The sequence below is a fragment of the Lonchura striata genome, chromosome 35, assembly GCF_046129695.1.
Source record: "Lonchura striata isolate bLonStr1 chromosome 35, bLonStr1.mat, whole genome shotgun sequence".
In the NCBI taxonomy this organism is placed as follows: domain Eukaryota; kingdom Metazoa; phylum Chordata; class Aves; order Passeriformes; family Estrildidae; genus Lonchura; species Lonchura striata.
Window position 1 is genome coordinate 1034813 of NC_134637.1, and position 23448 is coordinate 1058260.

General features: G+C 55.9%; 1 protein-coding gene and 1 long non-coding RNA gene across 3 annotated transcripts in view; both read right to left on the reverse strand.

Moving 5' to 3' along the window:
* Window positions 1-22794, reverse strand: part of ALDOA (aldolase, fructose-bisphosphate A) — a 23461-nt gene extending 667 nt beyond the window's left edge. Inside the window, exons 1-10 of one of the 2 annotated variants that reach the window (XM_077789586.1) lie at window positions 22745-22794; window positions 15670-15948; window positions 11390-11505; window positions 10315-10526; window positions 9402-9456; window positions 7302-7462; window positions 5544-5627; window positions 4487-4661; window positions 1817-2016; window positions 1-460 (exon numbers count right to left, since the gene is read on the reverse strand). The exon at window positions 1-460 is cut by the window's left edge and continues 667 nt beyond it. In XM_077789586.1, coding sequence (XP_077645712.1) covers window positions 365-460; window positions 1817-2016; window positions 4487-4661; window positions 5544-5627; window positions 7302-7462; window positions 9402-9456; window positions 10315-10526; window positions 11390-11501 — 1095 coding nt within the window. In that variant the 5' untranslated portion in view covers window positions 11502-11505; window positions 15670-15948; window positions 22745-22794 and the 3' untranslated portion in view covers window positions 1-364. Of the gene's footprint in view, window positions 461-1816; window positions 2017-2055; window positions 2184-4486; window positions 4662-5543; window positions 5628-7301; window positions 7463-9401; window positions 9457-10314; window positions 10527-11389; window positions 11506-15669; window positions 15949-22744 lie in introns of those variants that run through there. The other variant, XM_077789585.1, reaches the window with a different exon arrangement.
* On the reverse strand, window positions 2700-4262 carry LOC144247899 (uncharacterized). The gene is made up of 2 exons (XR_013341363.1): window positions 4210-4262; window positions 2700-2750 (listed from the first exon to the last, which is right to left on the reverse strand). It is a non-coding gene; the product is annotated as an uncharacterized LOC144247899 (long non-coding RNA).
* Window positions 22795-23448: the final 654 nt, after the last annotated feature.

Consider the following 23448-nt stretch of genomic DNA (forward strand, 5'->3'; position numbering starts at 1 on the left):
TCCAGGGGTGGTCAGCGGATGGTCGGTGGTGGCCAGCAGATGTCAGGGGATGGTTGGTGGCCAGCAGTGGTCAGCAGCTGGTCGGTGGTGACCAGCAGTGGTTGGCAGTCGGGTTCCAGGGGTGGTCAGCGGATGGTCGGTGGTGGCCAGCAGATGTCAGGGGATGGTTGGTGGCCAGCAGTGGTCAGCAGATGGTCAGCAGATGGTCGGTGGTGGCCAGTGGTGGTTGGTGGTGGCCATCAGCTGGTCGGTGGTGACCAGCAGTGGTTGGCAGTTGGGTTCCAGGGGTGGTCAGCGGATGGTCGGTGGTGGCCAGCAGATGTCAGGGGATGGTTGGTGGCCAGCAGCTGGTGGCCAGCGGTGCTCAGTAGGCGTGGTTGGACACGAACAGGGACTCGCTGGCCGCCGCCCCCGCGGTGCCACTCGGGGTGTACTTGCCCTGGCACGCCAGCGAGTTGGCCTGGGGACATCGGGGACATGGGGGACATCAGGGGGGGTTTGGGGACATCAGGGGCTCCAGTGTCCCCAGTGTCCCTGAGGTGTCCCCAGTGTCACCTACCAGGGCTCTCCTGACCTTCTCCTCGTGGGCCACCTTGGTGTTGTCCCTGTCCTTGTGTCCCCAATGGCCACAACCCCAACGCTTCTCCTGCCACCCCAACGACCCCGAGGTGTCTGTGAGGTGTCCCCAAGGTGTCCCCATCTCACCTACCAGGGTTCTCCTGACCTTCTCCTCCTGGGCCACCTTGGTGTTGTCCCTGTCCTTGTGTCCCCAATGGCCACAACCCCAACATTTCTCCTGCCACCCCAATGACCCCAAGGTGTCCCCAATGTCCCCATGTCACCTACCAGGGTTCTCTCAACGTTCTCCTCCTGGGCCACCTTGCTGTGGTCTCCCTGCCCTTGTGTCTCCATGGGTCACTCCTCAACTCTCTCCTGCCACCCCAACGAATCCGAGGTGTCCCCAATGTCCCCGAGGTGTCCCCAATGTCACCTACCAGGGCTCTCCTGACCTTCTCCTCCTGGGCCACCTTGGTGTGATCCTTGTCCTTGTGCCCCCAAGGTGTCCCCAGTGTCCCCAACGCTTCTCCTGCCACCCCAATGACCCCAAGGTGTCTGTGAGGTGTCCCCAAGGTGTCCCCAATGTCACCTACCAGGGCCCTCTTGATGTTCTCCTCCTGGGCCACCTTGGTGTTGTTCCTGTCCTTGTGTCCCCAATGGCCACAACCCCAACGCTTCTCCTGCCACCCCAATGACCCCAAGGTGTCCCCAATGTCCCCATGTCACCTACCAGGGCTCTCTCAATGTTCTCCTCCTGGGCCACCTTGGTGTTGTCCCTGTCCTTGTATCCCCAAGGTGTCCCCAACGTCCCCAAGATCCCTCAACGTCCCCATGTCCTCTGAATGTCCCCCATGGTGTTCCCAATGTCCCCATGGCTTCTCCTGCCACCCCAACGACCCCGAGGTGTCTGTGAGGTGTCCCCAATGTCCCCATCTCACCTACCAGGGCTCTCCTGACCTTCTCCTCCTGGGCCACCTTGCTGTGATCCTTGTCCTTGTGTCCCCAATGGCCACAACCCCAACGATTCTCCTGCCACCCTAATGACCCCAAGGTGTCTGTGAGGTGTCCCCAAGGTGTCCCCAATGTCCCCAATGTCACCTACCAGGGCTCTCTTGACGTTCTCCTCCTGGGCCACCTTGGTGTTGTCCCTGTCCTTGTGTCCCCAATGGCCACAACCCCAACGCTTCTCCTGCCACCCCAATGACCTCAATGTCCCTGAGATGTCCCCCATGTCCCCAATGTCCCCAATGTCACCTACCAGGGCCCTCTTGACGTACTCCTCCTGGGCCACCTTGGTGTTGTCCTTCTTGCCCGCCCAGGCCTTGAGGGCCGAGGCCTGCAGGGCGCGGCCGTAGGAGAAGGTCAGGGCCCAGGGCCGGGCCAGCGGGCAGCGGTTGATGGCGTTGAGGTTCAGAGAGGCCTCCTCCTCGCTCTGGCCACCCGACAGGAACGTGATCCCTGTGGGGACATTGGGGACATTGAGGTGACACCAGCCTGGGGACACCGGGACACTCAGATACAGCTCAGGGACATTGGGGACATTGGGGACAGCGGGCAGCGGTTGATGGCGTTGAGGTTCAGAGAGGCCTCCTCCTCGCTCTGGCCACCCGACAGGAACGTGATCCCTGAGGGGACATCGAGGGGACATTGGTGACATTGAGGTGACACCAGCCTGGGGACACTCAGGGACATTGGGGACATTGGGGACACGGGGCAGCAGTTGATGGCGTTGAGGTTCAGAGGCTCCTCCTCGCTCTGGCCACCCGACAGGAACGTGATCCCTGAGGGGACATCGAGGGGACATTGGTGACATTGAGGTGACACCAGCCTGGGGACACTGGGACACTCAAGGACACAGATATGGCACAGGGACACTGGGGACATTGGGGACACGGGGCAGCGGTTGATGGCGTTGAGGTTCAGAGGCTCCTCCTCGCTCTGGCCACCCGACAGGAACGTGATCCCTGAGGGGACATCGAGGGGACATTGGTGACATTGAGGTGACACCAGCCTGGAGACACTGGGACACTCAGGGACATTGGGGACATTGGTGACATTGAGGTGACACCAGCCTGGAGACACTGGGACACTCAGGGACATTGGGGACATTGGGGACACGGGGCAGTGGTTGATGGCGTTGAGGTTCAGAGAGGCCTCCTCCTCGCTCTGGCCACCCGACAGGAACGTGATCCCTGTGGGGACATTGGGGACATTGAGGTGACACCAGCCTGGGGACACTCAGGGACATTGGGGACATTGGGGACATGGGGCAGCAGTTGATGGTGTTGAGGTTCAGAGGCTCCTCCTCGCTCTGGCCACCCGACAGGAACGTGATCCCTGTGGGGACATTGGGGACATTGAGGTGACATTGAGGTGACACCAGCCTGGGGACACTCATGGACATTGGGGACATTGGGGACATTGGGGACACGGGGCAGCGGTTGATGGCGTTGAGGTTCAGAGGCTCCTCCTCGCTCTGGCCACCCGACAGGAACGTGATCCCTGAGGGGACATCGAGGGGACATTGGGGACATTGAGGTGACACTGAGGTGACACCAGCCTGGGGACACTCAGGGACACGGCGATGGCACAGGGACACTGGGGACATTGGGGACATTAAGGTGACACCAGCCTGGGGACACTGGGACATTGGGGACATTGAGGTGACATCAGTGTGACACCAGCCTGGGGACACCAGGACACTCAGGGACACGGCGATGTCACAGGGACACTGGGGACATTGGGGACATCGAGGGGACATTGGTGACATCTCTGTAACACCAGCCTGGGGACACTCAGGGACACTGGGGACATTGGGGACATTGAGGTGACATCATTGTGACACCAGCCTGGGGACACTGGGACATTGGGGACATCAGTGTGACACCAGCCTGGGGACACTCAGGGACACTGGGGACATTGGGGACATGGGGACATCAGTGTGACACCAGCCTGGGGACATTGGGGACATTGAGGTGACACCAGCCTGGGGACACTGGGACATTGGGGACATTGAGGTGACACCAGCCTGGGGACACTGGGACATTGGGGACATCAGTGTGACACCAGCCTGGGGACACTCAGGGATGCGGTGATGGCACAGGGACACTGGGGACATTGGGGACATTGGTGACATGGGGACATCAGTGTGACACCAGCCTGGGGACACTCAGGGATGCGGTGATGGCACAGGGACACTGGGGACATTGAGGTGACATCAGTGTGACACCAGCCTGGGGACATTGGGGACATTGAGGTGACACCAGCCTGGGGACACCGGGACACTCAGGGACACTGGGGACACTGGGACATTGGGGACATTGAGGTGACACCAGCCTGGGGACACTCAGGGACACTGGGACACTGGGACATTGGGGACATTGGTGACACCAGCCTGGGGACACTCGGGGACACGGTGATGGCACAGGGACACTGGGGACATTGGGGACAGCGATGGCTCCTCCTCGCCCTGGGGACACCCTGGGGACACCCTGGGGACACCCTGGGGACAGCGAGGGACGAGGTGCCACCCTGCAGGGACAGCGGGTGGCACACGGGACACGGGGACACTGAGGTGACACAGGTGCCACCCTGCAGGGACAGTGACACGGGGAGGTGACACAGGTGACAGGTGACACAGGTGACACTGACCTGGCACGGCGGGTGGCACGGTGCGGCGCAGCGCGGTGACGGTGGCCATGGCACAGGGACAGTGACACAGGGAGGTGACAGTGACACAGGGACAGTGACACAGGGAGGTGACAGTGACACACAGGTGACAATGACACTGACCTGGCACGGCGGGTGGCACGGTGCGGCGCAGCGCGGTGACGGTGGCCATGGCACAGGGACAGTGACACAGGGAGGTGACACACAGGGACAGTGACACAGGGAGGTGACACAGGGAGGTGACACAGGTGACACTGACCTGGCACGGCGGGTGGCACGGTGCGGCGCAGCGCGGTGACGGTGGCCATGGCGATCTCCTCGGGGCTGTACTTGGTGGCACAGGCGTGGCCCCCGGTCACCATGTTGGGCTTCAGCAGCGTCCCCTCGAGGTACACGTGGTGGTCACTGAGGGCCTTGTACACAGCTGCCAGGACCTGGGGACATCATTGGGGACATTGGGGACATCATTGGGGACATCATTGGGGACATCATTGGGAACATCATTGGGGACATCACTGAGGGCTTTGTACACAGCTGCCAGGACCTGGGGACATTGGGGACATTGGGGACATCATTGGGGACATCACTGGGGACATCACTGAGGGCCTTGTACACAGCTGCCAGGACCTGGGGACATTGGGGACATCATTGGGGACATTGGGGACACGTGGTGGTCACTGAGGGCCTTGTACACGGCTGCCAGGACCTGGGGACATCATTGGGGACATTGGGGACATCATTGGGGACATCACTGGGGACACTGGGGACACGTGGTGGTCACTGAGGGCCTTGTACACAGCTGCCAGGACCTGGGGACATTGGGGACACCATTTGGGACATTGGGGACACCATTGGGGACATCATTGGGGACATCATTGGGGACATCACTGAGGGCTTTGTACACGGCTGCCAGGACCTGGGGACATCATTGGGGACATTGGGGACATCATTGGGGACATCACTGAGGGCCTTGTACACAGCTGCCAGGACCTGGGGACATCATTGGGGACATTGGGGACATCATTGGGGACATCACTGAGGGCCTTGTACACAGCTGCCAGGACCTGGGGACATTGGGGACATCATTGGGGACATCATTGGGGACATCACTGAGGGCTTTGTACACGGCTGCCAGGACCTGGGGACATTGGGGACACCATTGGGGACATTGAGGACCCCTGGAGACACCTGGGGACACTTTGGGACACCTGGGGACACTTTGGGGATACCTGGGGACACTTTGGGACACTTTGGAGACACTTTGGGGACATCTGGGGACACTTTGGGGACACTGGGGACCCCGGGGTGGCACGGACCTTCTCGGTGACGTACTGGCAGGTCTTGAGGTCGTGGTCACCGTCCGGGAGGATCTCGGGCTCCACGATGGGCACGATGCCGTTCTGGGGACACGAGGGGACACGTCAGGGACAGCCAGGGGACACCGAGGGGACAGGGGACACCAGGACACGTCAGCCACCGCGGGGACACCGAGGGGACGGGGGAGCCAAGGGCAATGAGGTGACACCAAACCCCCTCCAGGTGCCACTAAATCCTCTCCAGGTGCCACCAAACCCTTCCAGGTGCCACCAAACCCCCTCCAGATGCCACCAAACCCCCTCCAGATTCCACCAAACCCTCTCTAGGTGCCACCAAACTCCCTCCAGATTCCACCAAACCCTCTCTAGGTGCCACCAAACTCCCTCCAGATTCCACCAAACCCCCTCCAGATGCCACCAAACCCAATCTAGCTGCCACCAAACCCTGTTTAGATGTCACCAAACGCTTTGTGGTGCCACCGAACCCTTCCAGGTGCCACCAAACTCAGTCTAGATGTCACCAAATCCCTTCCAGATGCCACCAAACCCAGTCTAGCTGCTACTAAACTTTTCCAGATGCCACCAAACCCTCTCCAGATTCCACCAAACCCCCTCCAGATGCCACCAAACCCTGTTTAGATGCCACCAAACCCTTCCAGGTGCCACCGAACCCTTCCAGGTGCCACCAAACCCAGTCTAGCTGCTACTAAACCTTTCCAGATGCCACCAAACCCCCTCCAGATGCCACCAAACCCTCTCCAGATGCCACCAAACCTCCTCCAGATGTCACCAAACCCCTCTCCAGATGCCACAAAACCCTTCCAGATGCCACTAAACCCTCTCCAGATGCCACAAAACCCTTCCAGATGCCACCAAACCCCCTCCAGATGCCACCAAACCCCCTCCAGATGCCACCAAACCCAGTCTAGCTGCTACTAAACCTTTCCAGATGCCACCAAACCCTTTGTGGTGCCACCAAACCCCCTCCAGATGCCACTAAACCCCTTCCAGATGCCACCAAACCCAGTCTAGCTGCTACTAAACCTTTCCAGATGCCACCAAACCCCCTCCAGATGCCACCAAACTCCTCTCCAGATGCCACAAAACCCTTCCAGATGCCACTAAACCCTCTCCAGATGCCACTAAACCCTCTCCAGATGCCACTAAACCATCTCCAGATGCCACCAAACCCCCTCCAGATGCCACCAAACTCCTCTCCAGATGCCACTAAACCATCTCCAGATGCCACCAAACCCCCTCCAGATGCCACCAAACTCCTCTCCAGATGCCACCAAACCCCCTCCAGATGCCACCAAACCCAGTCTAGCTGCTACTAAACCTTTCCAGATGCCACCAAACTCCTCTCCAGATGCCACCAAACCCCCTCCAGATTCCACCAAACCCCTTCCAGATGCCACCAAACCCAGTCTAGCTGCCACTAAACCTTTCCAGATGCCACCAAACCCCCTCCAGATGCCACCAAACCCCCTCCAGATGTCACCAAACCCCTCTCCAGATGCCACCAAACTCCTCTCCAGATGCCACCAAACCCCCTCCAGATTCCACCAAACCCCCTCCAGATGCCACCAAACCCAGTCTAGCTGCTACTAAACCTTTCCAGATGCCACCAAACCCTTTGTGGTGCCACCAAACCCCCTCCAGATGCCACCTTTCGGTGCCACCTCCGCTCAGCTCCGTCCCCAGGCCGCGGGGCCAGGCTGGGGACATCTGGGGACATCAGGGGACATCGGGGCTGACCTGCTGGCAGATGCTGGCGTAGCGCGCCAGCACGTTGGCGTTCTCCATGACCGCCAGGCGCGTGGGCGTGTGCGCCGAGATCTTCAGCACGCAGCGCCACTTGGCAAAGTCGGCGCCGTCCTTCTTGTACTGCGCACAGCGCTCCATCAGCCCGTCCAGCCCTGGGGACAGCGGGGACATCGGGGACATTGGGGGCATCGGGGACATCGGGGATGTTGGGGACATTGGGGACATTTGGGGTGTTGGGGACATTGGGGACATTGAGGACATTGGGGGGATTGGGGACATTGGGGACATTGGGGACATTGGGGGGATTGGGGACATTTGGGGGACATTGGGGACATTGGGGACATTTGGGGACATTTGGGGACACTGGGGATATTGGGGACATTGGGGACATTGGGGGGAATTGGGGACACTGGGGACATTGGGGACATTTGGGGACATTTGGGGTACTGGGGACATTGTGGCCATGGAGAACCTGGAGAGCACTGGGGACATTGGGGACATTTGGGGGATTGGGGACATTTGGGGCATTGGGGACGTTGGGGCATTGGGGACGTTGGGGACATTGGGGACATCGGTGGCACAGGGGTCACAGGGCACTGAGGAGGCTCCATCAGCCCGTCCAGCCCTGGGGACAGCGGGGACATTGGGGACAATGGGGACATTGGGGACAATGGGGACACTGGGGACATTGGGGACATTTGGGGACATTGGGGACATTGGGGACATGGGGACAATGGGGATGTTGGGGGCATTGGAGACATTGGGGGCAATGAGGACATTGGGGACATTGAAGATGTTGTGGTCATGGAGAACCTGGAGAGCACTGCGGACCTTGGAGGTGTTGGGGACATTGGGGACAATGGGGACACTGGGGACATGGGGGTCATTTGGGGCAATGGAAACATTGGGGACATTGGGGACATTGGGGACATCTGGGGACAATCCAGGGGCTCCATGAGGCCACCAAGTCCTGGGGCCATCGGGGCCATCGGTGGCACAGGGACACGGGGCACCGTGAGCACCTTGGGGACATTGGGGACATTGGGGACACGGGGCCTGCGGTGGCACGGGAGGCGCTGGGAGGGTGACACGGGCATGGGGACACGGCGGTGGCACTGAGGACATGGTGTGACACGGGCATGGGGACACGGCGGTGGCACTGAGGACATGGTGTGACACGGGCGTGGGGACAGGACGGTGGCCTTGGGGACAGGTTGGTGGCACTGGGGACACAGTGGTGGCACTGGAGACACGGCGGTGACACTGGGGACATTGGGTGGCCCTGGGGACAGGGCAGTGGCCTTGGGAACAGGTTGGTGGCACTGGGGACAGGGCAGTGGCCCTGGGGACAGCACAGTGACCTTGGGGACACTTTGCTGGCCTTGGGGACAGCACGGTGGCCTTGCGGACAGGGTGGTGGCACTGGGGACACGGCGGTAGCCCTGGGGACAGGTTGGTGACCTTGGGGACAGCGCGGTGGCCCTGGGGACATGGGGTGGCCCTGGGGACATGGGGTGGCCCTGGGAACAGGTTGGTGGCCCTGGGGACATTGGGTGGCCCTGGGGACATGGGGTGGCCCTGGGGACATGGGGTGGCCTTGGGGACATTGGGTGGCCCTGGGGACATGGGGTGGCCCTGGGGACATTGGGTGGCCCTGGGGACATGGGGTGGCCCTGGGGACATGGGGTGGCACTGGGGACATTGGGTGGCCCTGGGGACATGGGGTGGCCCTGGGAACAGGTTGGTGACACTGGGGACAGTTTGGTGACCTTGGGGACATTGGGTGGCCCTGGGGACATGGGGTGGCCCTGGGGACATTGGGTGGCCCTGGGGACATTGGGTGGCCTTGGGGACAGGTTGGTGGCCCTGGGGACATTGGGTGGCCCTGGGGAGATTGGGTGGCCTTGGGGACATTAGGTGGCCCTGGGGACATTGGGTGGTGGCCCTGAGGACAGGTTGGTGGCCTTGGGGACAGGTTGGTGACCTTGGGGACACATTGGTGACCTTGGGGACATTGGGTGGTGGCCCTGGGGACACTGGGTGACCCCGGGGACACTGGGTGGTGGCCCTGGGGACAGCGCTGTCACTCACCCTGGGTCGTGGTCTCGCCGTTGGTGCCAGCCAGGGGCACCACGCCCTTGTCCACCTGCGGCAGCGCCGGCGTCAGCGGGACGGGGACGGCGCCAGCGGCACCCGGTCCCCAACATGTCCCCAACGTCCCCAAGGTGTCCCCAATGTCCCCAAGGTCCCCAACATGTCCCCAACGTCCCCAAGGTGTCCCCAACGTCCCCAAGGTGTCCCCAACCAACCCAACCAACCCAACCCAACCAACCCAATCAACCCAACCAACCAACCCAACCGAACCCAACCAAACCAACCCAACCAACCCAACCCAACCAACCAACCCAACCCACCTAACCAACCCAACCCAACCAACCAACCAACCCAACCAACCCAACCAACCAACCCAACCAACCAACCCAACCCAACCAACCAACCAACCCAACCAACCCAACCAACCCAACCAACCAACCAACCCACCCAACCCAACCAACCCAACCCAACCCAACCCAACCAACCAACCCAACCAACCCAACCCAACCCAACCAACCCAACCCAACACATTGAACTCAACCCAACTCAACCCAACCAACCCAGCCAATCCAACCCAACCCAACTCAATGAACCCAACTCAACCCAACCCATCCAACCCAACTCAACCCAAACCCAACTCAATGAACCCAACCCAACCCAACCCAACCCAACCAACCCAACCCAACTCATTGAACCCAACCCAACTCAACTCATCCAACCCAACCCAACCCAACCCAACCAACCCAACCCAACTCATTGAACCCAACCCAACTCAACTCATCCAACCCAACCCAACCAACTCAACTCAACCCAACCAACCCAACCCAACCCAAACCCAACTCAATGAACCCAACCCACCCCACCCGAGTTCCCAAGCCCCGTGGTGTCCCCGCGGCGTCCCGATGCCCACCTTGATGCCCACCAGGGCGCCCTTGTCGCGGATGACCTGCGGGAAGGGGCGCCCGTCGTCGGCCTTCTGGTACATGGTCTCGTGGAAGAGGATGACGCCGCCGATGCACGGCTCCACGCGCTTGTCGGCCGTGAAGAGCAGCTGCCGGTACCAGCGCCGGTTCTCCTCCGTGTTCTCGGCGCCCACCGAGCTCAGGCGCTTGGCGATGCTGCCTGGGGTGGGGGGAGACAGGTCAGGAGCCGTTAGAACCGGTTAGAACCAGTAGAAACCACTCAGATCCTGTATAAACCGGTTAGAACCTGTATGAACCAGTTAGAATCTGTATAAACCAGTTAGAACCTGTATGAACCAGTTAGAATCTGTATAAACCAGTTAGAACCTGTATAAAACAGTTAGAACCTGTATAAGCCACTCAGAACCAGTATAAACCAGTTAGAACCTGTATAAGCCAGTTAGAACCATTATAAGCCAGTTAGAACTGGTATAAACCACTCAGAACCTGTATAAACCAGTTAGAACCTGTATAAGTCAGTTAGAACCTGTATAAACCAGTCAGAACCGGTATAAACCACTCAGAACCTGTATAAACCAGTTAGAACCATTATAAACCAGTTAGAACCTGTATAAGCCACATAGAACCTGTATAAACCAGTTAGAACCTGTATGAACCAGTTAGAGCCTGTATAAACCAGTTTTAACCTATATGAACCAGTTAAAACCGGTATAAACCAGTTAGAACCTGTAAAAACCCTCCAAGTTCACTCCCAGTCCCCTCCCAGTCCATCCCAGTTCCCTCCCAGTCCCCACCAGTCGGTCCCAGTCCATCCCAGTCCCCACCAGTCCATCCCAGTCCGTCCCAGTTCACTCCCAGTCAGTCCCAGCCCATTCCCAGTCCCCTCCCAGTCCGTCCCAGTACAGACCAGTGGACTCGTCAGCAGCCAGGATGTCCTTGCCGGGGGCCACAATGCGCTGGGCGATGGCCCCGGTCAGTCCCAGTCCCTCCCAGTCTGTCCCAGTTCACTCCCAATCCATTCCCAGTCCATCCCAGTCCCTCCCAGTCCGTCCCAGTACAGACCAGTGGACTCGTCAGCAGCCAGGATGCCCTTGCCGGGGGCCACGATGCGCTGGGCGATGTCCGCCAGCTCCTTCTTCTGCTCGGGGGTGAGCGCGGGCACGGGGGGCGCCATCTTGCTGGGGGACACCGGGACATCACCGTGACCTCACCGTGACGTCACCGTGACATCAGAGGGGTGGCCGTGACGTCATCGGCCACGCCTGAGGTGGGGGAGGGGCACGGGCACGGCCACACCCCCGAGGGGTCCCCGAAAAGGGGAGAGAGGGGGACTGGGAGCGACTGGGAGGGGACTGGGAGGGACTGGGACAGACTGGGAGGGACTGGGAGGGGACTGGGAGGGGACTGGGAGGGACTGGGAGGGGACTGGAAATGAACTGGGAAGGACTGGGAGGGACTGGAGGGGACTGGGGGGGACTGGGAGGGACTGGGAGGGACTGGGAGGGGACTGGGAGGGACTGGGAAGGACTGGGAGGGTACTGGGACAGACTGGGAGGGACTGGGAGAAAACTGGGAATGAACTGGGAGGGACTGGGAGGAACTTCAGGGGATAAGGAATGAATTGGGAGTGAACTGGGACTGAACTGGGAGGGACTGGGAACAGGTTGAGAGTGACTGGGAGTGACTGGTAAAGGTCAGGGAGCACTGGGAAGGGACTGGGACTGAACTGGGGATGAACTGGGAGTGAACTGGGGGCACTGGGAGGAGATAAGGAGGGCACTGATAAGGACTGGGGGCACTGGGACTGAACTGGGAGGGGACTGGGAGGGCACTGGGGGCACTGGGAGTGGACTGGGCGGGGACTGGGGCCAGTGGAAATGAACTGGGGGCACTGGGACTGAACTGGGAGGGGACTGGGAGGAGACTGGGGGTACTGGGAGTGAACTGGAGCCACTGGGAGAGGACTGGGAGGGCACTGGGGGCACTGGGAGGAGATAAGGAGGGCACTGATAAGGACTGGGGCACTGGGAGTGAACTGGAAGTGAACTGGGAGTGAACTGGGAGTGAACTGGGGGCACTGGGAGTGGACTGGGAGGAGATAAGGAGTGAACTGGGAGGGGACTGGGACTGAACTTGGGGCACTGGGAGAGGACTGGGAGGAGATAAGAAGAGAACTGATAAGGACTGGGGGCACTGGGACTGAACTGGGAATGAACTGGGAAGGACTGGGGGCACTGGGAGGGGACTGGGGGCAGTGGAAGTGAACTGGGGACACTGGGACTGAACTGGGAGGGGACTGGAAGGAGATAAGGGGGGCACTGGGGGCACTGGGAGGAGATAAGGAGGGCACTGATAAGGACTGGGGCACTGGGAGTGAACTGGGAATGAACTGGGAAGGACTGGGGGCACTGGGAGGGGACTGGGGGCAGTGGAAGTGAACTGGGGACACTGGGACTGAACTGGGAGGGGACTGGAAGGAGATAAGGGGGGCACTGGGGGCACTGGGAGGAGATAAGGAGGGCACTGGGAGTGAACTGGGGGCACTGGGAGGGCACTGGGGGCACTGGGAGGGCACTGGGGGGGCACTGGGAGGAGATAAGGGGGGCACTGGGAGTGAACTGGGGGCACTGGGAGTGAACTGGGAGTGAACTGGGGGCACTGGGGGCACTGGGAGTGAACTGGGAGTGAACTGGGAGTGAACTGGGGGCACTGGGAGGGTACTGGGGGCACTGGGAGTGAACTGGGAGTGAACTGGGGGCACTGGTAAGGGACTGGGAAGGGAACTGGAAGCACTGGGAGTGAACTGGGAGCACTGGGAAGGGACTGGGGGCACTGGGAGTGAACTGGGAGTGAACTGGGGGCACTGGGAGGAGATAAGGAGGGCACTGATAAGGACTGGGAGCACTGGGACTGAACTGGGACTGAACTGGGAGTGAACTGGGAGTGAACTGGGAGTGAACTGGGGGCACTGGGAGGAGATAAGGAGGGCACTGATAAGGACTGGGGACACTGGGAGGGCACTGGGAGGGGACTGGGAGTGAACTGGGAGGGGACTGGAACTGAACTGGGGGCACTGGGAGGGAACTGGGGGCACTGGGAGGAGATAAGGGGGGCACTGATAAGGACTGGGGACACTGGGAGGGCACTGGGAGGGGACTGGAACTGAACTGGGAAGGACTGGGGGCACTGGGAGTGAACTGGGAGGGGACTGGGACTGAACTGGGGGCACTGGGAGGGCACTGGGGGCACTGGGAGTAAACTGGGAGTGAACTGGGAGTGAACTGGGGGCACTGGGAAGGGACTGGGAGCACTGAGGGGGAAGAACCCCAAGATTTTGGGGGAAGAACCCCAGGATTTGAGGGGAGAAAAAAAATCAAGAATTTTTGGGAAAAGCTCCAAGATTTTGAGGGGAAAACCCCAAAAATTCTGAGGGGAAGACCCCAAGATTTTTAGGGGAAATCCCAAGATTTTGAGGGGGAAAACCCCAAGATTTTAAGGGAAAATCCCAAGATTTTAAGGGAAAATCCCAAGATTTTAAGGGAAAACCGCCAGATTTTGAGGGAAAACCCCCAGATTTTAAGAGAAACCCCAGATTTTAAGGGAAAACCCCCAAATTTTAAGGGAAAACCCCAAATCCTCAGGGGAAATCCCCAAGATTTTAAGGGAAACCTCCAGATTTTGAGGGAAAACCCCCAGATTTTAAGGGAAAACCCCAAAATTCTGAGGGAAACCCCAGATTTTGAGGGAAAACCCCCAGATTTTAAGGGAAAACCCCAAAATTCTGAGGGAAACCCCAGATTTTGAGGGAAAACCCCAAATCCACAGGGGAAATCCCCAAGATTTTAAGGGAAATCCCCAAGATTTTAAGGGAAATCCCCCAGATTTTAAGGGAAATCCCCCAGATTTTAAGGGAAAACCCCAGATGTTAAGAGAAAATCCCAAGACTTTGAGGGGAAAACCCCAAGATTTGAAAGGGTAAAAAAAACCCCAGATTTTGAGGACAAAACCCCAAAATTTTGAGGGAAAACCCCAGATTTTAAGGGAAAACCCCCAGATTTCGAGGGAAAACCCCAAATCCACAGGGGAAAACTGCCAGATTTTGAGGGAAACCCCAAATTCTGAGGGAAAACCCCAGATTTTAAGGGAAAACCCCAAATTCTGAGGGAAAACCCCAAATCCTCAGGGCAAATCCCCAAGATTTTAAGAGAAAACCCCAAGATTCTGAGGGAAAACCCCAGATTTTAAGGGAAACCCCCAAATTTTGAGGGAAAACCCCAAATCCACAGGGGAAATCCCCAAGATTTTAAGGGAAATCCCCCAGATTTTGAGGGGAAAACCCCAGATTTTAAGGGAAAACTCCCAGATTTCGAGGGAAATCCCCCAGATTTTAAGGGAAACCCCCAAATTCTGAGGGAAAACCCCAGATTTTAAGGGAAAACCCCAAGATTCTGAGGGAAAACCCCAGATGTTAAGGGAAACCCCCAAATTCTGAGGGAAACCCCAGATTTTAAGGGAAATCCCCAAATTCTGAGGGAAAACCCCCAGATTTTAAGGGAAACCCCCAAATTTTGAGGGGAAACCCCAGATTTTAAGGGAAAACCCCAGATTTTAAGGGAAAACCCCAAATCCGCAGAGTAAAACCCAGGACTTTTGGGTCGGGGCGGGAGAGGAAAACCAGGAAAATCCCGAATTGGAAGAGGAAGATTGGGAGGGAGATCAGGAGGGAAATCGGGAGATCGGGAAGAAAATTGGGAGGAAGATCGGGAGGGAGATTGGGAGGAAGATCGGGAGATCGGGAGATCGGGAGGGAGATCGGGAGGAAAATCAGGAGGAAGATCGGGAGGAAGATCGGGAGCAAGATCCGGAGGAAGATCGGGAGGGAGATCGGGAGATCAGGAAGAAAATCGGGAGGGAAATCGGGAGATCAGGAGGAAGATCGGGAGGAAGATCGGGAGGAAGATCGGGAAGAAAATCGGGAGGAAAATCGGGAAGAAAATCGGGAGGAAAATCGGGAAGAAAATCGGGAGGAAAATCGGGAAGAAAATCGGGAGGAAGATCGGGAGGAAGATCGGGAGGAAGATCGGGAGATCGGGAAGAAAATCGGGAGGAAAATCGGGAAGAAAATCGGGAGGAAAATCGGGAAGAAAATCGGGAGGAAGATCGGGAAGAAAATCGGGAGGAAGATCGGGAAGAAAATCGGGAGGAAGATCGGGAAGAAAATCGGGAGGAAGATCGGGAAGAAAATCGGGAGGAAGATCGGGAGATCGGGAGGGAGATCGGGAGGAAGATCGGGAGGGAGATCGGGAGGGAGATCAGGAGGATCGTGAGGGGGTGGCACCCACCGAGTGTCCGGAGGGGTTGGAGTGTCCGAGTGTCCGAGTGTCCGGGTGTCCGGGTGTCCGGAGGTGTCCGGGTGTCCGGGTGTCCGGAGGTGTCCGACTGTCCGGGTGTCCGGCTGTCCGGCGGTGTCCGGAGGGGAAGTGTCCGGGTGTCCGGGTGTCCGGGTGTCCGGCGGGGTTGGAGTGTCCGAGTGTCCGAGTGTCCGGGTGTCCGGGTGTCCGGAGGGGTTGGAGTGTCCGGCGGTGTCCGGAGGGGTTGGAGTGTCCGGCGGTGTCCGGGAGCTGCGGGAGCCGGGCCGGGACTGAGGGCGGCGGCGCCGAGCACGGGAAGGGCCCCGGGCCCGCCCCGCCCCCGCCAAGGGCGGCTCAAGGAGAGGAGGAGGAGGAGGGGAGAGCGGCCCCGCCCCCACCGCGCCCCAAAATCGGCACTGGGACCCCAAAATCGGCACGGGAACCCCAAAATCGGCACTGGGACCCCAAAATCGGCACGGGAACCCCAAAATCGGCACGGGGCACCCCAAAATCGGCACGGGAACCCCAAAAATCGGCACGGGAACCCCAAAAATCGGCACGGGAACTCCAAAATCTGCCTTGGAACCCCCAAAACTGACCCTGGAACCCCAAAATCTGACTTGGAACCCCAAAATCTGCCTTGGAACCCCAAAATCGGCACGGGAACCCCAAAACTGACCCTGGAACCCCAAAATCTGCCTTGGGACCCCCAAAATCGGCACGGGAACCCCAAAATCGGCACGGGGCACCCCAAAATTGACCCTGGAACCCCAAAATCGGCACGGGAACTCCAAAATCTGCCTTGGAACCCCAAAATCGGCACGGGAACCCCAAAATCTGCCTTGGAACACCCAAAACTGACCCTGGAACCCCAAAATCTGCCTTGGAACCCCCAAAATTTGCCTTGGAACCCCAAAATCCGCACGGGGCACCCCAAAATCTGCCTTGGAACCCCCAAAATCGGCACGGGAACCCCAAAATCGGCACGGGAACCCCAAAATCTGCCTTGGGACCCCAAAATCTGCCTTGGAACCCCAAAAATCTGCCTTGGAACCCCAAAATCGGCACGGGATCCCCAAAACTGACCCTGGAACCCCAAAATCCGCACGGGGCACCCCAAAATCTGCCTTGGAATTCCCAAAACTGACCCTGGAACCCCCAAATCTGCCTTGGAACCCCCAAAATCTGCCTTGGAACCCCCAAAACTGACCCTGGAACCCCAAAATCGGCACGGGAACCCCAAAATCGGCACGGGGCACCCCAAAATCTGCCTTGGAACCCCCAAAATCGGCACGGGAACCCCAAAACTGACCCTGGAACCCCAAAATCAGCACGGGAACCCCAAAATCGGCACGGGAACCCCAAAACTGACCCTGGAACTCCCAAAATCGGCACAGGAACCCCAAAATCTGCCTTGGGACCCCAAAATCTGCCTTGGGACCCCAAAATCCGCACGGGAACCCCAAAATCTGCCTTGGGACCCCAAAATCTGCCTTGGGACCCCAAAATCCGCACGGGGCACCCCAAAATCTGCCTTGGAACCCAAAAATCTGCCTTGGAACCCCAAAATCCGCACGGGGCACCCCAAAACTGACCCTGGAACCCCCAAAATCGGCACAGGAACCCCAAAATCTGCCTTGGAATTCCCAAAATCGGCACGGGAACCCCAAAATCCGAACTGGGCACTCCAAAATCGGCACGGGGCACCCCAAAATCTGCCTTGGAATCCCCAAAATCCGCACGGGGCACCTCAAAACTGACCCTGGAACCCCCAAAATCCGCACGGGGTACCCCAAAATCTGCCTTGGAACCCCCAAAATCTGCACTCTGTACCCCAAAATCCACACAGAGCACCCCAAAATCCCTAAAATCCGCCTTTGGAACCCCCAAAATCGGCACTTTGCACCCCAAAATCCGCCCCTGGAACCCCCAAAATCAGCATTTTGCACCCCAAAATCCCTAAAATCCGCACTGGGCACCCAAAATCTGCATTTTGCACCCCAAAAATCTGCCCTGGAACCCCCAAAATCCACTCTGCACCCCAAATCCGCCTTTTTCACCGCAAAAATCGACTTTTTGCACCCCAAAATCCACCTTTTGAACCCCCAAATTTCTCTTTTTCTCTCACAAATGTGACTTTTTAACCCCAAATTCTGCCTTTGCACCCCAAATTCGACTTTTTCACCCCAAATTTTGCTTTTTGCACCCCCAAATTCTACTTTTGCACCCCAAAATTTGACTTTTTCACACCAAAATTCGACTTTTGCACCCCAAATCTGCCTTTTGCAACCCAAATTCACCTTTTTCACCCCAAAATCTGCCTTGAGAGCACCCTGAAAATTCGACTTTTCCTCTCACAAATCCAAGTTTTTTACCCCATATTTGCCTTTTGCCTGAAAATTCGACTTTTCACCCCAAAATCTGACTTTTTCACTCATCTTAAATTTTTACCCCAATATCCACCTTTTGCACCCAAAATTTGACTGTTTTACCCCAAAATCTGCCTTTTGCACCCCAAAATTTGACTTTTTCATACCAAAATTCCAATTTTTCACCCCAAACCTGCCTTTTGCACCTGAAAATTCAACTTTTCACCCCAAAATCTGACTTTTTCACCCATAAATTCAATTTTTTTACCCCAATATCCACCTTTTGCTGCCAAAAATTGACTTTTTTACCCCAAAATTTGACATTTTCACCCCAAATTCTGCTGCCACTCCCAAATCTGAAATTTTCGCCTCTAATTTGACCTTTTTCACCTCAAATTTGACCCTATCTGACCCTTTTTGCCTCAAATTTGCCATTTTTTGCCCCAAAATCAGATTTTTCCGTCCCAAATTTGCCCCAAATCTGCCTTTTTCACCTCAATATTGGCCCTTCCACTCCAATATTGACATTTTTCACCCCAAAATCTCCAATTTTCACCTCAAAATTTCTCTCCCCCGCCCCAAAATCTTCATTTTTCCCCCAAAACTGTTCAAGCCCCCCAAAATCTTCATTTTCACCCCAAAATCTGCAGCCAGACACCAAAATCTGATTTTTTTACCTCACAATTTTCTCCCCATATCCCAAAATTTCCTTTTTCAACCACAAATTTAGATTTTTACCCCCAAAATTTGCACTTTTTACCTCAGAATTTCCTCCCAACACCCCAAAGTTGCATTTTTTTACCTCAAAATCTGCATTTTCACCCCAAAATCTGCACTTTTCACCCCAAAACCTGCATTTTTACATCAAAATCTGTTTTTTCACCCCAAAAATCTGCATTTTCACCCCAAAATTTGCACTTTCCCCCTCAAAATTTGCACTTTTTCCTTTAGGATTTCCTCCCAACATCCAAAATTCACAATTTGACCTCCAAATCTACTTTTTCTACCACAAAACCGGCACTTTTCGCCTCAAAATCTGAATTTTTACCCCAAAATCTGCATTTTCATCCCAAAAATCTGCAATTTCACCTAAAAAATCTTCATTTTCACCCCCAAAATCTGCATTTTTATCTCAAAATCTGCATTTTCACCTCACGATTTCCTCACCCACCACAAAATCTGCCCCAGACCCCAAAATCTGCATTTTTCATCCCAAAATCTGCACTTTTCACATCAAAATCTGGATTTCTACCCTAAAATCTGCACTATTTACCATAAAATCTGCAGTTTTACCCCAAAATCTGCACTTTTTACCTCACGATTTGTTCCCACACCACCAAATCTGCACCAGACCCCAAAATTTGCACTGTTCATCTCAAAATCTGCACTTTTTACTTCAGGATTTAATCCCATCCTCCAAAATTTGCAATTTAACCTCCAAATCGATCTTTTTTTAACTCAAAATCTGCATTTTTACCCCAAAATCTGCACTTTTCACCCCAAAATCCAGATTTCTATCCCAAAATTGGCACTTTTTACCTCAAAATCTGCATTTTTACCCCAAAATCTGCACTTTTCACCTCAGAATCTGCACTTTTCACCACAAAATTTACACTTTTCACCCCAAAATCTGCACTTTTCACCCCAAAATCTGGATTTCTACCCTAAAATCTGCACTTTTCGCCTCAAAATCTGCGTTTTTACCCCAAAATCTGCACTTTTTACCTCACGATTTTTTCCCACACCACAAAATCTGCCCCAGACCCCAAAATCTGAACTTTCCCCCTCAAAATTTGCACTTTTTCCTTCAGGATTTCCTCCTGACCTCCAAAATTCACAATTTAACCTCCAAATTGACTTATTTTTTACCACAAAACCGGCACTTTTCACCTCAAAATCAGAATTTTTACCCCAAAATCTGCATTTTCATCCCAAAAATCTGCAATTTACCTCAAAATCTGCACTTTTCACCCCAAAATCCGGATTTCTACCCTAAAATCTGCACTTTTTACCTCAAAATCTGCATTTTTACCTAACTTTTTTTTCCCGCACCACAAAATCTGCCCCAGACCCCAAAATCTGCACTTTTCACCCAAAACCGGCACTTTTCACCTCAAAATCTGAATTTTTACCCCAAAAATCTGCATTTTAACCTCAAAATCTGCACTTTTCACCCCAAAACCTGCACTTTTCACCCCAAAATCTGCAGTTTTACCCCAAAAAATCTGCATTTTTACCTCAAAATCTGCACTTTTGACCCCAAAATCTGCATTTTTAACCCAAAACCTGCACTTTTCTCCGCAAAACCTGCACTTTTCACCTCAAAATCTGGATTTCTACCCTAAAATCTGCACTTTTTACCTCAAAATCTGCATTTTTAACCCAAAACCTGCACTTTTCACCTCAAAACCTGCACTTTTCACCTCAAAATCTGGATTTCTACCCTAAAATCTGCACTATTTACCTCAAAATCTGCATTTTTAACCCAAAACCTGCACTTTTCTCCTCAAAATCTGCACTTTTTCCTTCAGGATTTCCTCCCGACCTCCGAAATTCCCAATTTAACCTCCAAATCGACTTTTTTTTTTACCTCAAAACCTGCACTTTTCACCTCAAAATCCTGCACTTCCCAAAATCCGCTTTTTTCCCCCCAAAATCCGCTTTTTTCCCCCCAAAATCCGCTTTTTCCCCTCCAAACCCGCACTTTTCCCCTCACGTTTCCTCCAACCGCCCCCGACGCTCCCCCCGCACCCAAAATTCGCCTTTTTCGCCCCAAATTCCGCCCTTTCCCCCCCAAACCCCGCCTGGCCCGGCCCCGCCCCGTCCCCTTTTCCCTCCCGGCCCCAAATTTTCCCTTTTTCACCCCAAAATTCCGCCCCCCCCCCCCCCCCCCCACCTTGGGCCGCGGCGCTCGCGGGGCGGGGGCGGGGCTTGCGTCGATGACGTCACCGCGCCCGCCCCGAGCGGGCGGGGCCTTAAAAGGGCAACGCCGCGAGCTGAGTCACGGTGGGGCCCACCGGGGGGTTGGGGGTCCCCGCGGGGAGTTTTGGGGGTCCCGGGGAGGATTTTGGGGTCCCCGGGGGGATTTTGGGGGGTCTTGAGAGGATTTTTGGGGTCCCCGGGGGGATTTTTGGGGGGTATTTAGAGGATTTTGGGGGGTCTTGAGAGGATTTTTGGGGTCCCCGGGGGGATTTTTGGGGGGTATTTAGAGGATTTTGGGGGGTCTTGAGAGGATTTTTGGGGTCCCCGGGGGGATTTTTGGGGGTATTGAGAGGATTTTGGGGGGTCTTGAGAGGATTTTGGGGTCCCCGGGGGGATTTTTGGGGGGTATTGAGAGGATTTTGGGGGGTCTTGAGAGGATTTTTGGGGTCTCCGGGGGGATTTTTGGGGTCCCCGGGAGGATTTTGGGGGCTCTTGAGAGGATTTTTGGGGTCCCCGGGAGGATTTTGGGGGGTCTTGAGAGAATTTTGGGGTCCCCGGGGGGATTTTTGGGGGGTCTTGAGAGGATTTTGGGGTCCCCGCGGGGATTTTTGGGGGGTCTTGAGAGGATTTTGGGGTCCCCGGGGGGATTTTTGGGGAGTATTGAGAGGATTTTGGGGTCCCCGGGGGGATTTTTGGGGGGTATTTAGAGGATTTTGGGGGGTCTTGAGAGGATTTTGGGGTCCTCGGGGGGATTTTTGGGTCCCGAGGGGAATTTCTGGGGTCCTCGGGGGGATTTTGGGGTTCCCGTGGGAATTCTGGGGGGTCCTGAAGGGATTTTTGGGGGTCCCGAGGGGGATTTTTGGGGTCCCCGCGGGGATTTTGGGGTCCCCGCTGGGATTTTGGGGTCCCAAGGGAATTTTTGGGGTTCCCTTGAGGATTTTGGGGGGGTCTTGAGAGGATTTTGGGGTTCCCGGGGGGATTTTGGAGTTCCCGGGAGGATTTTGGGGTTCCCGGGGTCATTTTTGGGGTCCGGGGGAGATTTGGGGACAATCCCGGGGGATTTTTGGGGGTCTCTCCCTCCCCAGGCGGATTTTGGGATTTTTGGGGTTTTTTTTGGGATCTCTCCCTCCCCATTCACATTTTGGGGTTATTTTTGGGTTTTTTGGGTTATTTTGGGGTCTCTCCCTCCCTATTCACATTTTGGGTAAATTTCGGGTTATTTTGGGTTATTTTAGGCTCTCTCCCATCCCAGGCAGATTTGGGGTTAAATTTTGGGTTATTTTGGGTTATTTTAGTGTCTCTCCCATCCCAGGCAGATTTGGGGTTAAATTTTGGGTTATTTTGGGTTATTTTAGGCTCTCTCCCATCCCAGGCAGATTTGGGGTAATTTTTTGGGTTATTTTGGGTTATTTTAGGCTCTCTCCCATCCCAGGCAGATTTGGGGTAATTTTTTGGGTTATTTTGGGTTATTTTAGGCTCTCTCCCATCCCAGGCAGATTTGGGGTAATTTTTTGGGTTATTTTGGGTTATTTTAGGCTCTCTCCCATCCCAGGCAGATTTGGGGTAATTTTTTGGGTTATTTTGGGTTATTTTAGGCTCTCTCCCATCCCAGGCAGATTTGGGGTAATTTTTTGGGTTATTTTGGGTTATTTTAGGCTCTCTCCCATCCCAGGCAGATTTGGGGTTAAATTTTGGGTTATTTTGGGTTATTTTAGGCTCTCTCCCATCCCAGGCAGATTTTGGGGTCAATTCGGCCGTTTTTGGGGCTCACTCACCGTGGGGTGTCCGGGGCCGGCTCGGGGGGCTCCGGGGGCTCCCCCTTATATCGGGGTGGGGGGGGGGACCCCCCCGTGACCTTCTCGGGTCCCCTTTGACCTTTCGGGATCCCAAAATAGCCCCGCCCCTCCCCCACCCCCGGCCCGCGCTGGGGGAGGGGAGCGGCCGCCCCTCCCCCCCCGGGCCGATTTTGGGGTTTCCCCCCCGATTTTGGGGGTTTCCCGTTTTTTTTTTTTAGGGGGGGGTCCCCTTCCAATTTTTTGGCTCCTCCCCCCCCGTTTTTAGGGATGGAATTCCCCAATTTTGGGACCCACCCCCCCCCCCCCCAAATTTTTTTTTTGGGGGGGGTTCGGCCGGAATTTTGGGGTCCCCCGTTGTAGCCCTCCCCCTCAATTTTGGGGTGCAGCCCCTCCCCCCTCGTTTTGGGACCCTATCCCAAATTTTTGGAACCCCAAATTTGGCCCCTCCCCTCCTTTTTAGGACCCCAAATTTTGGGGCTCTTCCCTCTTTTAGGACCCCAAATTTTGGGGCTCTTCCCACTTTTGGGACCACAAATTTTGGGGCTCTTCCCCCTTTTTGTCACCCCAAATTTTGGGGCTCTTACCCCTTTTTGGTACCCCAAATTTGGGACTCCTCCCCCTTTTTGAGACCCCAAATTTGGCCCCTCCCCCAAATTTTTGGACCCCAAATTTTGGGGCCCCTC